This window comes from Anas platyrhynchos, chromosome 3, assembly GCF_047663525.1.
Source record: "Anas platyrhynchos isolate ZD024472 breed Pekin duck chromosome 3, IASCAAS_PekinDuck_T2T, whole genome shotgun sequence".
Classification (NCBI taxonomy): domain Eukaryota; kingdom Metazoa; phylum Chordata; class Aves; order Anseriformes; family Anatidae; genus Anas; species Anas platyrhynchos.
The window spans coordinates 45,874,957-45,888,591 of NC_092589.1; the positions used below are offsets into that span (position 1 = coordinate 45,874,957).

The 13,635-nt window shown below is 33.9% G+C and overlaps 1 protein-coding gene across 1 annotated transcript in view; it reads left to right on the forward strand.

Moving 5' to 3' along the window:
• The window catches only part of WDR27 (WD repeat domain 27), a 126,747-nt gene extending 113,859 nt beyond the window's left edge, over positions 1 to 12,888 (forward strand). The window contains exon 24 of the mRNA XM_072035801.1: positions 12,437 to 12,888. Coding sequence (XP_071891902.1) covers positions 12,437 to 12,484 — 48 coding nt within the window. The 3' untranslated portion in view covers positions 12,485 to 12,888. The remainder of the gene's footprint in view (positions 1 to 12,436) is intronic.
• The last annotated feature ends 747 nt before the right edge of the window (positions 12,889 to 13,635 follow it).

Below are 13,635 nucleotides of genomic sequence, written 5' to 3' on the forward strand. Positions count from 1 at the left end.
GACCCCCAGACGGTTAATACGTTTTTGGTGAATGTCTGAGCGGACCCCCAGTTTTGGTGAATGTCCGACTGGTTCAGTACTCTGAATCCAAACGGGCCCGTGACGGTTAATCAGCTACACCCCTTTAACGCGACACAGTCAAACCAGTAGAAATTTAGTTACTATACGGAAACCAGAATTACCCAGTTCAAAACTGGTCAGAGATGAGAATCTGTTCCAAAGAATCTTATTTTCACAATTTAAAATATTTTTGTGACATTCCTATTCCACATTTTGATCTACTTGAGATTTTTCAGCAGAGATAATTCTTTGTGAGTCTCTGTTGGTTTCTACAAATAAGATATAGGAATACTTAAAGCAGAATTGGTGATCTTTGTTGGTGGATAAACCATGAACTGCTAGAGATTAATTACATCTTTTTGTAAGCTTCTGGTGACCTTCCTTTTGATTCCAGTGGAAGCAGGACTTTATCCAGGAATTCTTACATTCCTCAGCCTTTTATCAGGAGGAAAATTTAGCAAAGAAGCACTGACTTTGAATATGACCTCTCAGAGAGGAGATCTCACACATGAAAGCTCACAGGCTGTTTAGATTCCGTACATTTTGAACAAATTGTGTAAGTATAGAATGTGTTACGCTACAAGTGAAAAGATGTAACAAGTTCACTGCTGTTGTGTGGATGAACCAGAGAAGCAAGTAATTTTTAATTCCCTGAGCACAATATCCTAAGGCAAAACAGCTGTATTTTATGCTGTGTTGTGTGCTTTTTATGTTAATTGATGTGTATTTATAAAGACGTGGCAACATTGACATAGCACTCTTGTTCAAATGCAGATTTCTGAACTTTTGTGGGTTCATTAAGAAAGACTCTTAAATGTATTTTACAACACTTAAATGTACTTTAATGTACTTAAATGTACTTTACAACAATGGAAATGCAACTAACACTTAAGCAATTTCTGGCTGGTTGAATGAGCTCATGCATATATGCCCACATAAACCCACATAATTAATGTACTGCATGATTTTACCATTGGAATGTGAAAGCAAGATTATAGTAGAAGAGGAAATGTTTGTACTATGTTGTGTTTATTTCTAATGGTAGCGTATATGTACATGCACAAAGTGGGTGGCTGATCCACCAGCACGTGAAGGCAGAGACTTCATAACTTAGGTAGTACCAACAAAGGGCACATATGTCCCACTCCTTCTTGGGACAGTAGTATGCTTTATATGTCTGCTATATATCGCTTTTTACTCCTTTTGTAATTCTAAGCTTTTGAAATTCTATTTGTGTGCTTCCAGAGAAATAATTTTCTCATTTTACATTTTTGTTTTTCTTTTCTTCCTGTGCGTTGTGACTACTGTGTTTTCTCCTGCATCTTTAGTACAAAATGGTTCTAAACTATAATTCCTAGTGCTGTTCTTTCCTGAACTTCTTGGCTCAATTGTCTTTCTTTTTTCTTTTCTTAGAATTTTAGTTTGTAAACTTTGTGCAGAGTGGTTATTCTGTTCAGAGACTATTGTCTCCTTTCCACTTTCTTCTCAAAGTCAATTCAGTTGGGAGCATTATCTCATACTGAACAAGATGTCATTGCCAAAACTTTTGGTATTTAAGATTTACTTTTCCTCTTCTAGCCTTATACTGTCTGGTGAAGGGCACAGGCACTGCTTTGACTATACTAGAAACTCCCATAACTGAGACCAATGAAGCAGCTGCCCTAAAAAGCAGGAGTAAAGCCTAATTTTATTTTGTTTTATTTTATTTATTTATTTATTAATATATTTTGTTTTTTAAATGGTATACCATTAGCTACATTTCAGGCTGATAGTGCAAGCAGACCCAAACTGCTCACTATTCCCCTCATGACTGATAGCAACATCAGAAGTCAACCACAAAATGAACTGGTAAAATTGCCGAAGAAAATCTGTTCATAAGTGCCATTACCCATCTTTAGGACTTTGAAAGCTTATTCAACTTACTTTATACAACCTGTCTTTTTGATCAGTTTAGTGTCTGTTTTTATGATTATTAGCTAATATTGCGTTTTTGACCTGCAAAGATGACCTTCCTCCAAGGTAAACTAACTATACTTTCCTGAAAGACTGTTGGCACATTCATATCTATAAAACAGTAGCAACATACAGAGGATTTAAATGACAGACTTGAAAAGTCAAAGTAAATGAGATATTGTAAATAGTCCCATAATAATAATAAAAAAATATATTCATCTGTAAGTATGAAAAGAAGCAAGAAAATAATTGAGCTGTTATGTTGTGAGGAAAAAAAGATTAATGTTGTGTAGTGTGACCAAAAAGTCTAAAAGAATTCTGTTCGTTTCTCATTAATGTTACAAAGAAAAGAAAGTGGGAGCAAAAGAAGGATTGGTAGTAGTAATGAAGTGTAAAAATAGAAATTATTATATCTGTGGTAGAAATGAAACCAAAAGAGCTTAAACTGATTCATTTGCCCAGTTAAGGCAAATTAGAAAATATTCTCCTTGGAATAAAAATATAATTGGCACATAAAGACATACAGCCAGTTGCTATGTTTGGTATTAAATGCATCAAATGAGGAATGGCATCATATTAACGTGAGACATCAAACAATTTTTACATTTTTTCACTCTTTGTAAGCACTTCTAAGTCATTACATGAGTTACCATATCTGGTTTGGGGCATTGTATTTCTAGAAATGCTGGCCTCAAGAAATGTTGTTTATTTGACTCCAATAGACTTGATGCAAGCACATGCTAGCCTTTGCTAATTAGGGCCAGACTTCTGTGTGTAAGGTGAACTAGAAATGTATTTGGAAATTTGGGAATTATTATGTATGAAGTAATATTTTACAAACCTGCATGCATCTAAGTTAAAGATAAGTTAAAGATCCTTATTACAGTCTGGGCCCCTAGGAAGTCAACTGGAGTTTTGTCTTGTACTATGGTTTGAAATCCCTGTTTTAAGTATGTGGGTCTATTTAGAAATTTAACTCAGGCTGAATGCTTTGGAAAGAAGCAACGTTTTCCTCAAATTTCATATATGAACATAGATTAAACATAATCATATAATCGATCACTCTTGTTTTGATTTATTCTTTATTTTTTGCATTTTATAATTGAATACTTAAATTGGTATTTATCATGTATTGTTCACCTTCTCTGTTCTTAATCCAGGAAAAGATTAAATAAATTCTTTTACTTTTTTGTCCCTTCTTAGTTTTCATTATTGAACTTTTATGTCCATAGTTTACTATTTTAATTCCATTGAACCTTAGACATGCAGTAAGAGATTTTATATGACTGCCTTTTGAACAAATGTTCAGCACATAACTAAAACCATTATTGTTTTTTTAGACCTTTTGTTATGTTTATGTAAAGTCAATTTTAATAATGTTCACAACAATGAAAATTCTGTGTGGTTTTGTTTTGTTTATTTGTTTGTTTGTCCTTCATTCATCAATATCTACTACAAATTTCCTTTCTGTTCTTTTCTGCATATAAATATGTTGAAGAAAATTTACTGGGAAAATATTTTTTTTCTTTTTTTGTAGTTAAACTGATTGATAAATCAATGTCCACTTTCAATTAAAAATGGAAAAGCTGAGAAGTACATTTGAAAGGATTGCATAATTCTGGAGGGCTGCTTTAAGAATTTATATATAGTGTTTTAACCTATTTCTGTGGCTGTTGCCTTGCAATCATACAAGTGGGAAATCAAAAATCTATATTTAATATTGAAAATTATTTAACATTGATATCTGTGATTGCAAACCAAGTGATTAAGATACTTCTCTGAAATGATAATATGTGACATGTACCTCTGCAGTGTGGTAGGTGAAGTGTTGTATTCTCTTGTTATAAGAGCTGTGGTCTGCAGAGAAGTTTACTTTCTATTCACAAGAAAAATACACAAGTCATAAATTGCAGTTTATGTCATTGCTTTGCTTCCATACTTTTATCCTGTCCTGGGACTATAATTTCTGGCAAAGAAAAGTGTCATTTGTCCCCTGTAGTATTGCATCTATTTCCTCAGTATGGCCATTTGCGATTTTTCTTTACACAATATAGACACATTCCCATTAGCAGGTTGAGCCACCCACCTGTTTGGAAGTGAATATACTGTGATTGATAAGTTCAAGCTTGAATTGGAATTAGTTGCTTCAAAGTATCAGGCTACAGTCATTCTTCAAGCAGCCCCAAGGTGTTAGACCACCAGGATGGAGTGTCTGTTGGGACAGAACTTTATGTTCACGCCAAATTTAATAAAAAGATAGTGTGAAAAAAAAAAAACACAATTGTACTTAAATCCTTTTCAAAGTTCACTTTTTATTGTTAAGGTGTTTGGGAGTTTTAAAATGACTGTTCTTTACACTCCAGCTTTCTTGGTCTTGCTATGAAATCAGTAGCAATAACAACAACATCAACAATATTTTTTGACAAAAAAACAGGTATGATGTCACAAAGCCAATATAGTGATTCCATTCAAAAATCAAAAGTCTAGAGATAGAGATCATCTGTAGCGAGCAAAGCTCACACTAAAGAAAGGAAAAAAAAAAAAAAGAAAAGACAATTTACATGAGCTCATTACACAAGTTTTACATGAGATGCTCTCCCAGTAGTTCTTCTGTCAAACAACACCATACATATTTCTTTAACACATGTTATGTTTATTGAATGATTCTCTGGTTTCCTCAGAGTTCACACCATGCTTTTATTATTATTTTTTTTTTTTTTTAAGTAATTTCCTTTCATTAGTATTCTAGCAGCTGGGATTTGATGTATTGATATGGACATAGTTATGTAAGGAATGTTTACTGCTACTTCGTTGTAGTTCTCTGCACACATTAGGGTTTATTGCCAAAATGGCATGCTTTCTAGAATTGAAATATATAATATGGCCTATTAAAACAAAAAGTGCATTAGGAGGCCTACGTAAATTGTCATTAACAGTATAATAGCAAGAAGGAAACCAGATTTTTGATTGTTGTGAGTTCTAAAGAGTGACTCTAAGAGACTCTAAATTACTGTGTCGTTCCATTTATTTATTTATTTGTTTGTTTGTTTGTTTATAAAATATGATACATGAAGGAAACTGCCCAGGAAGATCCAAGATCTATGACCAGAAGAGAAGAGTTAATTTTAGTCATAAAGAAACTAAGGTTTTAATACTTAAGATTGGCTTTGGATTGATTTCTGATTGGATTTGACTTCTATCAAAGATCAAGAAATGATGCAGAAATTCTGTATTCTCAGAGGTATGAGAGAGGGTAGAAATAGTTATGTAGAAAATATAAATTATGCTGCCAAGAACTGAATTAGTGATGCATTTGTACAAAACCTAAAAAAATATGATGGTGTGAATAGAATGCTCAGCCCTTTATGAAGGCAGTCGTGGGTGATATACTAGGTTTATCATAAATTTATTGGAAAAAGGGCAATCAGTGAGTCACTTCAGTACAAAGTTGCAAAATGTTTGGGGAGGAAATCTTGATAGCAGTGGACGTATGCTTTCTGTTAAAAAACAGCTTAGGAAAGAAACAATTTAATAAATCTCAGCAAGAATTAAGGAGTCATGTACAGGCTGAAATTCCCAGGCTTCTACAGGAAGAATAAAAGTATTGGACTCATATACTAGTAACACAACCAGTATGGTAACACTGTCTGTGTTACGGTAAGATCAGTGAGGGCAGGAAGCTCCACATCAGAGGGAGAACTGTTACCATGCTGCAGCAGGATACATGCAGAGGTCAGATTTTAGATGCTAACAGTGTCTGCTTGTGTTTAGGGAGTCCAACAGGGCCAACCCCCAACTACACTACTGAATATGTAGAAGTTGTCTGTGGCTCAAGAAGTCTCTATATTGAATCTAAGTGCAAATTACATCTATCTCACTCTGTCCAGTGCATTTATTTATAGTGCTCTTGGAATCATATTCCAAGATGGTGTCTAACTAGGTGGGTCTTAGATCTCTGTTCCTATGTTCCAGATAAAAGCACTTGAATAAGAGCACTGAGTATTCTGAACAGAAATTTCAAACAAATATGACCACACATTTTGGCTTTGCTGAAGTATGTGTATGTTGTAACTATTTTAAGAACTTTAAATGACAAAAAGCCTAGGTAAGGCCATGAAATTAATACTGTTGCTTTCAGATTTGTATTTCCTGACAACTTTATTTAGAAAAAAAAATAAAAAAAAATTTTGAGGTTTTAAAACAAGGTTTTGCTGTAAAGATTTAGTAGAAAGCTGGGTTAGACACTCTAAGTTGCATTCAGTTATTCTTTTCTTGGTTGATTGTTCTGAGTGACTAGGGAAAATACTGTAGATCTGTTACATTTCTGCACATATAGGTGGTCTGGAAAAAATGTCTTTATTCTTTGGCCTCTCTACCACTCAGGCTTGCCAAGTATGAGGCATTGTTTGCATGATACAAATTCAAGCTGTTGAATAATTTGGTTTTCTTCATAATTATCCTTCCTACCAATTCTAGAAAATGCTTTCTTCCTCTTTTTATAGGCCCAAGCCCTATCCAGAACATCTCTGTATATCTACTGATGGTGACTCCTTTAACAACTGTCTTAATATCTTAAGTCACACTGGCCTTTGAACTTGAGTCCCTGTAGACATGCAAGCCATCATTCAAGCCATAACACATACAGATATTAGATACACCAAAATTTAGGTGAAGTGAATTCTACCTTAAGTGTCAATCCTTTCAACTAAGTCATGTGGATTTTTATTTTTTTTCCCAGACATGTTCAGACTGATTTTCTTGGCAGTCTTCTTTTCTTCATAGATTTCCTTCTGGAAATCTGAGATGTGGGTTCTATGTTTTGGGGGAACAGAAATATAGAGATGTACTCTATGAGCCCTATGCATGTACTGAGCATAACAAGAGGAAAAAAGTTAGCATATCATCTATGGGTACTATGAACACAGAAAAGTCTTCAGATCTTGAATGCCACTGTCTGTACTCACTATGTGATTATGTGTACAGACTCTATGCCTCCAGGTATTATGATTAAAAACTGCTAAACTGTTTTTTATATTTTTTCAGTTCTCATTTTTGCAATAGGAGGGCTATCTTTATTAAAAACTTCTGTCTTGTCTGTTAAAAAAAAAAAACAAACAAACATGTGGCTTTGATCTAACTGATTGAATGTTTAGAGTATAGCTGTCAGATTAAGCAGTCATCTTTCAAGAAAACAAGATTTTCCAAAGTGCTATTTATATGTTTGTGTTCTTGTGTTAAACCACAAAAACAGAGTTGGTAAGTCCTTTGTGTACCATATATCTTCAGGGATAATGGTGCTGAAGGTTACATTGCATTAGACATCACTTTCAGAACAGGATAAATATAATAAAGTCAATTCTATATAGACTGCTTGTCCTTTTGCTCATGATTGTTGCTAGCTGTCAAACAGTAAGTACTACTGTACTGGTGACTGTGTTTTCACTGGTAAACATTAGTTTTTAGTGGTAGTCCTGTCAATTTCACTTTAGCCACATTGTTTGCCCTGTCTCAGTTTTATATTGAAGCTCTGAATGTGCTGACTGTAGTTTCAGAGATCACATCTATCCATTCAAAGGTGATAAAACCAAAAATGTGTCGTTATATATGCTTACTGCCTAAAATTTATATTTATTGTATTAGTGAGTAGTGTGAGAGTATTGCAATATATGCAGTAAAAGATGGTGCTTGTTCTTGAGCAGTACCTTTTCTAAGTTGTCATAATTAGCTGAACACTATGAAGCTGAAGATAATGCTGCATAGCATTACAGATATAGAAGTTCTACCTGTGATTTATCTGTGTGACTAATTCCAAGTTAATTTTCAAAACCGTTACTTGTTAAGATGACATTCGGTTGTTCTGACTTTTGTTTAACTTATATTTGAAGCCACAGTGAGAGGCTGTCTTTTGTTGGGTTACGCTTCTGTGCCACCAATGTGACTTGCTGGTGCATCTTCTGTGCCCAGTGTCACCACCACTGTAACAGAATCAACTGTGTTAGTCTGTGGGGTGAGTGGGACTCAGTGCAGTAGGATGGGACCTTGTCATCCAACTGCAGGCTCAGTGTTTCTGTGAGAATCAGCTGAAAACAGTGTTTGTTTGCTTTTTTTTTTTTTTTTTTTAATCTTTCTTTAAGAAAGAGAGAAAAGGTGGTCTTATAATCAGAACAAATAAGTACCTGATGGGCTTTTCCATAACACTTCATCTTTCTATATAAAAATCACTTATATGTATCCGACATGTAAGTGATTGTTGAGACAAACAACAAATGAACTGATCTAGTGGTCCCTGCTGAGTCAAGGCATAAGAGGAAATTAAAATGTTTCCAGGGAAGCTCCCATGTGCTGCCTACATCTCACAGTTAATATGATGCTGTGAGCAAAGTAATGGAAGTGCTTATTCCTGAGTATATGGTGGAAGCATGTGACTTCTGTCAGTTGCCTGTATTCCACTTCCGAACATGTGTCTTTTTTTTTTTTAATATCATAATGCATAGCTGAGTAATTGGGGTAACTGAGGCTAGAATAGTAATGGCTGATAGGTGTTGCAGAGTTCAATATTCTTGCAGGAAAATATTTACCTAGCAAACACATTTTGATCTGCAAGACTGAACTTCAGAAAGGGGGAGATAGGGTCTTTTTAAAATATATATATTTTTTTCCTTTTTAAAAATGATTGAGAAGGACAGTTTCAAATTTATGATTCCATCAATATATATATGAGAAGAAAGAATAATATAATTGGTTGAAACCAAGACTTCCTAAGTCTGGAGCCCAAAGCAAATATTTTACTAATTCAGCAGTAGAAAAAGTAGAAATGTAGAGTTTTTTACAGCCATAATAATTTTATTATAACCATTGTATTTTATTTGGCTTCCTAAAATGACACTTATTTCAGTTTCCCAGTGACTTAAATCCCTCACAAATTTGACATCACTTGAAATGAAATAATTGAACTGAAACATTAGAATTATTTGAGTCAATGAATAGCTTTCTAAATTTTTAGAGAAAAATACAATGCCTGTTTCACTAGAGAGTATATTCTGCTTCCTGGGCCTTAGCAAACTAAGGAATATATTTTTTTATCATTTCAAAAACACTGCATCTATTCCTTTTAGTTCTTGCTGTCTTTTCTCTTGCCAATATTTGAAATGATATTTTTTTGGCTTTTTTTGTCTATTAAAAATAAGTTTCTGCAGTAGCTCCACATGTTCTGATATGTAAGAAGGACCTTCTAGAACCTCTTTTCACTGTGCTTCCTTAGGCTATGTTTGGAAATATAATACTGTCATAAATTAAACACAATTTCTTATTGAAAAAAATATTCAAATTTCAATGGATTCTAAATATGTGAGCACATTCTTTATCAGTTTTAATAGCTCTTATAGCTCTTATTCAGAGATTTTAAAGGCACTACAGGTTAGCTTTTTAGTAGCTCTTTTGGCCCATGTTAATGCAGATTGCAATTAACCTCAAATTTCTGTGTCATCCAAAATGTAATATACAATGTAAAACAGTAATTAGGGTGTTTCTGCATTATCTTCAGCCATTTCTGGAACAGATACACCAATTTAACATGTAAAATTACTTTTTTAGCAATGAGTCATTGTAAAATCTGAAGGCTAAACTGGACTGCCTTTGAGAGTGTTTTAGCAATCTAGTTTGGATCTCAATGCTTTTGAAGGGAATCTTACAGTTCCTGCTTATACAACTTTGGTTCTTGTTACTGTATGCTCCCTGAAGGTGTGAATTGGATTAGTCTCTGATCAAGTTAAACCAAAAGACAAACTCCAGAGGTTAAAGCAAACTCCAGTGTGTTAACAGGCTTTCTAATATTGGACTAGAGTAGACCTGGTTATATTAACCCTCTGAAAGTAACGTGGCTGTTACAACCAACTCTGCACCAACACTTTTGTTCTACATATCCCCTGCTGCTGTGCTACTTATCAATATAGACATAGCTACAGATGTAGAAATACATGCAATTTTTTCACAGGACTGAAACAAGAAATCTGTTGATGTGGTCATCTGACAAATTCTCCTATACCTGTATGATCTTTCTGTCCTATTTCAGTAGCAGGAAAGAATAGAAAAACATGATTTAAAGTCAGTTGACACAAGAAAGCAGGTTGACAGAGCAGGGTGACACTGCAATAAACTCAATTTTAAAAGGTGTAATACAATTCAGGAATTAGCTATATATGTCATTTAAAAATAAAAAAATAAAAAAGCTAATTTGCAAGGAAGAACTCGGGATGCTAATGACTCACCAATCCCATCAAAAACTCTTTTTGGTGAAGCTTTTCTATAGGCAGTTTGGATTATGAGTGATAGTATCATTGTAGTTGTCTAATAATCACTTTATTTTGATTAGACTTTTAAAACATTAATTGGATTAGAAATAATAATAAGCCTGGCTCTATTTAGGGAATATTCCTTTTGCCAATGGAAAGATACTGAGTGTAATGCTTCTCAGGAGAGTGACACAGCCTAAGGGCAGCCTCTTTATCTACTGCTAATGAAAGCAGGTTGAAAAAGTGGTAGAAAGGACTTTTCCTTTAAAGAAGGACTTGTGAGAAAATCAATGGCTTAGAGCACATGGCCAAACAGGGGAGGTATGAAAGCTAGGAAGTGGGCATTTTTAGTTCAGCCAACATTTCTATGATTCTGTGCTTTGGTGTTGTCAAATATGTGGAAAGTGATTAGATGAAGTAGAAAGACAATTTTTAGTTGAAGAACAGTAGGACTCTGGAAGGGGAATGTAGCAGTACTTCAGGGAATGCAGTTACATTTAACAGGTGGAAGCCAAGCAGTGTTTCAGTAGGCTATAACAGGAGGCAGTGAGTACATGCTGCAGTTTTTGAGGTTCAGGATGGAAATTAGAAAAAAAAAATCACCAGGACAGTGTGGCACTAGAACAGGTTGTGAAATCTTTTGTTCTTGTAGTTCTCCTAGATTTGGCAAGACAAAGCCATAGCTCACCCATTCTACTTTTTTCAGTAGTTTCATCTAGAGCAGAAAGATAGAACAGATGACCTTCTTGGGTCTTGTAAAAATTCAATTGTTTTACTAATGAATCTTCAGTTAGAATAGAATCCATCTCTGATTTCTCAGGTTAGGTCATCTCTTTGCTAATAATTTGAAATAATAATAAAAATATTTTATTTCACACAAGATAAATGGATACAGAAACTTAGGATAGATTACTTACATATTTTATAAATACATCCTCTTTCCAATAATAAGTTACAGAGGTAGATAAGGAGCCAATAAAAGTATTTGTTAAAGGTGTAAAAGTCTTGGATATCGGAAAAAAAATGCAGTTACATATGGCAGATTGGACAGTTCTGGGTAGTTTATAGTTTTAAGATTACAGAAGTGAGAGTGAGAAAGAAGAATATAAGAAAACTAAAGTCACAGTCTTTGTAGATAACAGTTGTGAGAGATTACAATAATTTGTCATTGGAGATTTTGAAGGAGGGTATACCAAACCAATAGCAAAAAAGTTAATTCATTGAACCAAAGGAAGTAAGCAAATGAATAAACATGTCAAACAACAGGTCAAGAAAAATGAGGATGAGAAAAAGTTAAATAGAAGAATGAGTGATGTGACGAGACCATATTCTGATGAACTGGTTAAAGCATGAGATGTGGTTGTGATTCCAGCTCTTCAGATTATTGTCACTGGCAACAGTAACTGCAAATCCTAATATGCAAGGGATAAACATGAATAAACTTGAATAAAAGGTATCACTTGTACATCATTGCTATCTGAGCTATAGCAGACTTTCAAGTGTTTGTTTATAAAAGAAATTGCAGAAAATAGTACTTTTATTTTAAAATTAAGATTTTGTGCAGTTGATAAAAGAAACCTAATGCAGCTAAAGGCTCTTAATACATCTTTGAGGCTTGCCTCTTTATAAAGGTTTGTGTCCTTTTTCAATATACTTTTTTTGGAAAGGAAATTATACTACATTTAACACCAATGAAAATCTGAAAACTGCATTTGTTGGTATGCCTCATTTAATTCATATTATTTTCCATCTCCATTTATTCCATCTCCTTCATATTTCTTCCATGTTTCTTTCTTGAATCAAAGACAGTGAAGCCTGTTTAACTTTCTACGTGGTTTAAACATATGCTTTGGTTTTACAGACTGTTGATACGTTACCTGATCTTGACACAAATTTGAAATAATTCAAAAAGAAAAATCTAAGGAAAAATAGATTTTTCAGATTAACTTGGGTTAGAATAGTCTACAAGTTATGTTGTTTCACTTTTTAAAGTAAGTTCTGGATCTCTTAACATAGTAGTAATGTAAATATCTTCCTGATGGTCTTTATTCAGTTGGTTGTACAAAAAAGCAAACTTCACTCTCTGGAAAGATTTTTACTAAAGCCATATGTTCTTTTCTTTTGAACTACAGCTCACCACAGCCACCTTGGGTGGCAAACTCCAATTGTTTCTGCCCTGAGATTTGCCAGCATATGGAGCTTTGGACCTGCTACTCTGAGAATAACGACATGCTGAGAGAAAGGCGACCAGTAGCTGGCCATAGGCAAGCAGCATAATATTCCCTTTTAATGTACAGATTTCTTCTGATTTTATTTTCTGGAAATTCCTCAAACTGTTCTCAAAGTTTTTCTGTTGTACAATCTGATGCCTTTATTGCAAAAATAAGGACAAAAGATCTCTTGATGAAGTGAGACTACTCATTCTGACTTAATTCCAGGAAATCACCAGAGAAGTGGCTTTGAGTTTTGGGTGTAAGTTGTAGGACACCTTTGATTGTTGGGTGTAAGCTGTAGAGCTTTTCTAGCCTGTGACCATTTTGCTCTAAGTTAAAAGAACAACTCTGCCAGTCTTATTAAAAAGTTATGGTCTTGTTGCAGTCTGATATTATTCAACGACCTTTAAATGTAAGTAAACTATTTCTGTCTTTGAATAACTCTTAATTATTTTGGAAAATATTTAAAATAATATGAAAATAAACTTTTGAAAAAAATTTTTTTTTTGTATTCTTCCTAGTTTACTTGTCTTCATCGTAGAAAAAATATTGTTAGATAAATGCTTTTTAAAACTTTTTTTTTAAATACCTATTCTGAGCCTTCATTGACAACAGATAAAAATATAGATAATGTATGTGACAAGTTGAAGGAGACAGATGTTATTTTCCACTGGAAAATTGTGGTTATACTTCAGTTTAATTTGCCAGAACAGAATCACTAAATTTCATTAATCACTCCACTTTAAAAAATTGAAAAAATTGATTCCCCACTGCTATGTCAAATCAATCAGTATGCCCAAGTCACCTTCAGTATGGTAAAAAATGTTGTGTTCAACCAGCACCTCCAATTTATACATGTTAAATTTTGTATATATAAATCAAGATACTTCCATAAGTTGTGTAAATTCCTTAGCAAAGTTCTTTTGAAAGTGCTTTAGTATTGTGAAGCAAAATCCTATGCTTTCACTATATATCATCTTGATCTTCTCCACAATACAAGTGTTTCATCAATAACTACAGGAGTCTTACACAGTTTGATAATGCTCAGGAGTCTGAATATCAGAATCAGTTCTGGTATGGTCAAAGCAAATGTGGAATAACACAGCTGAATACTTTTC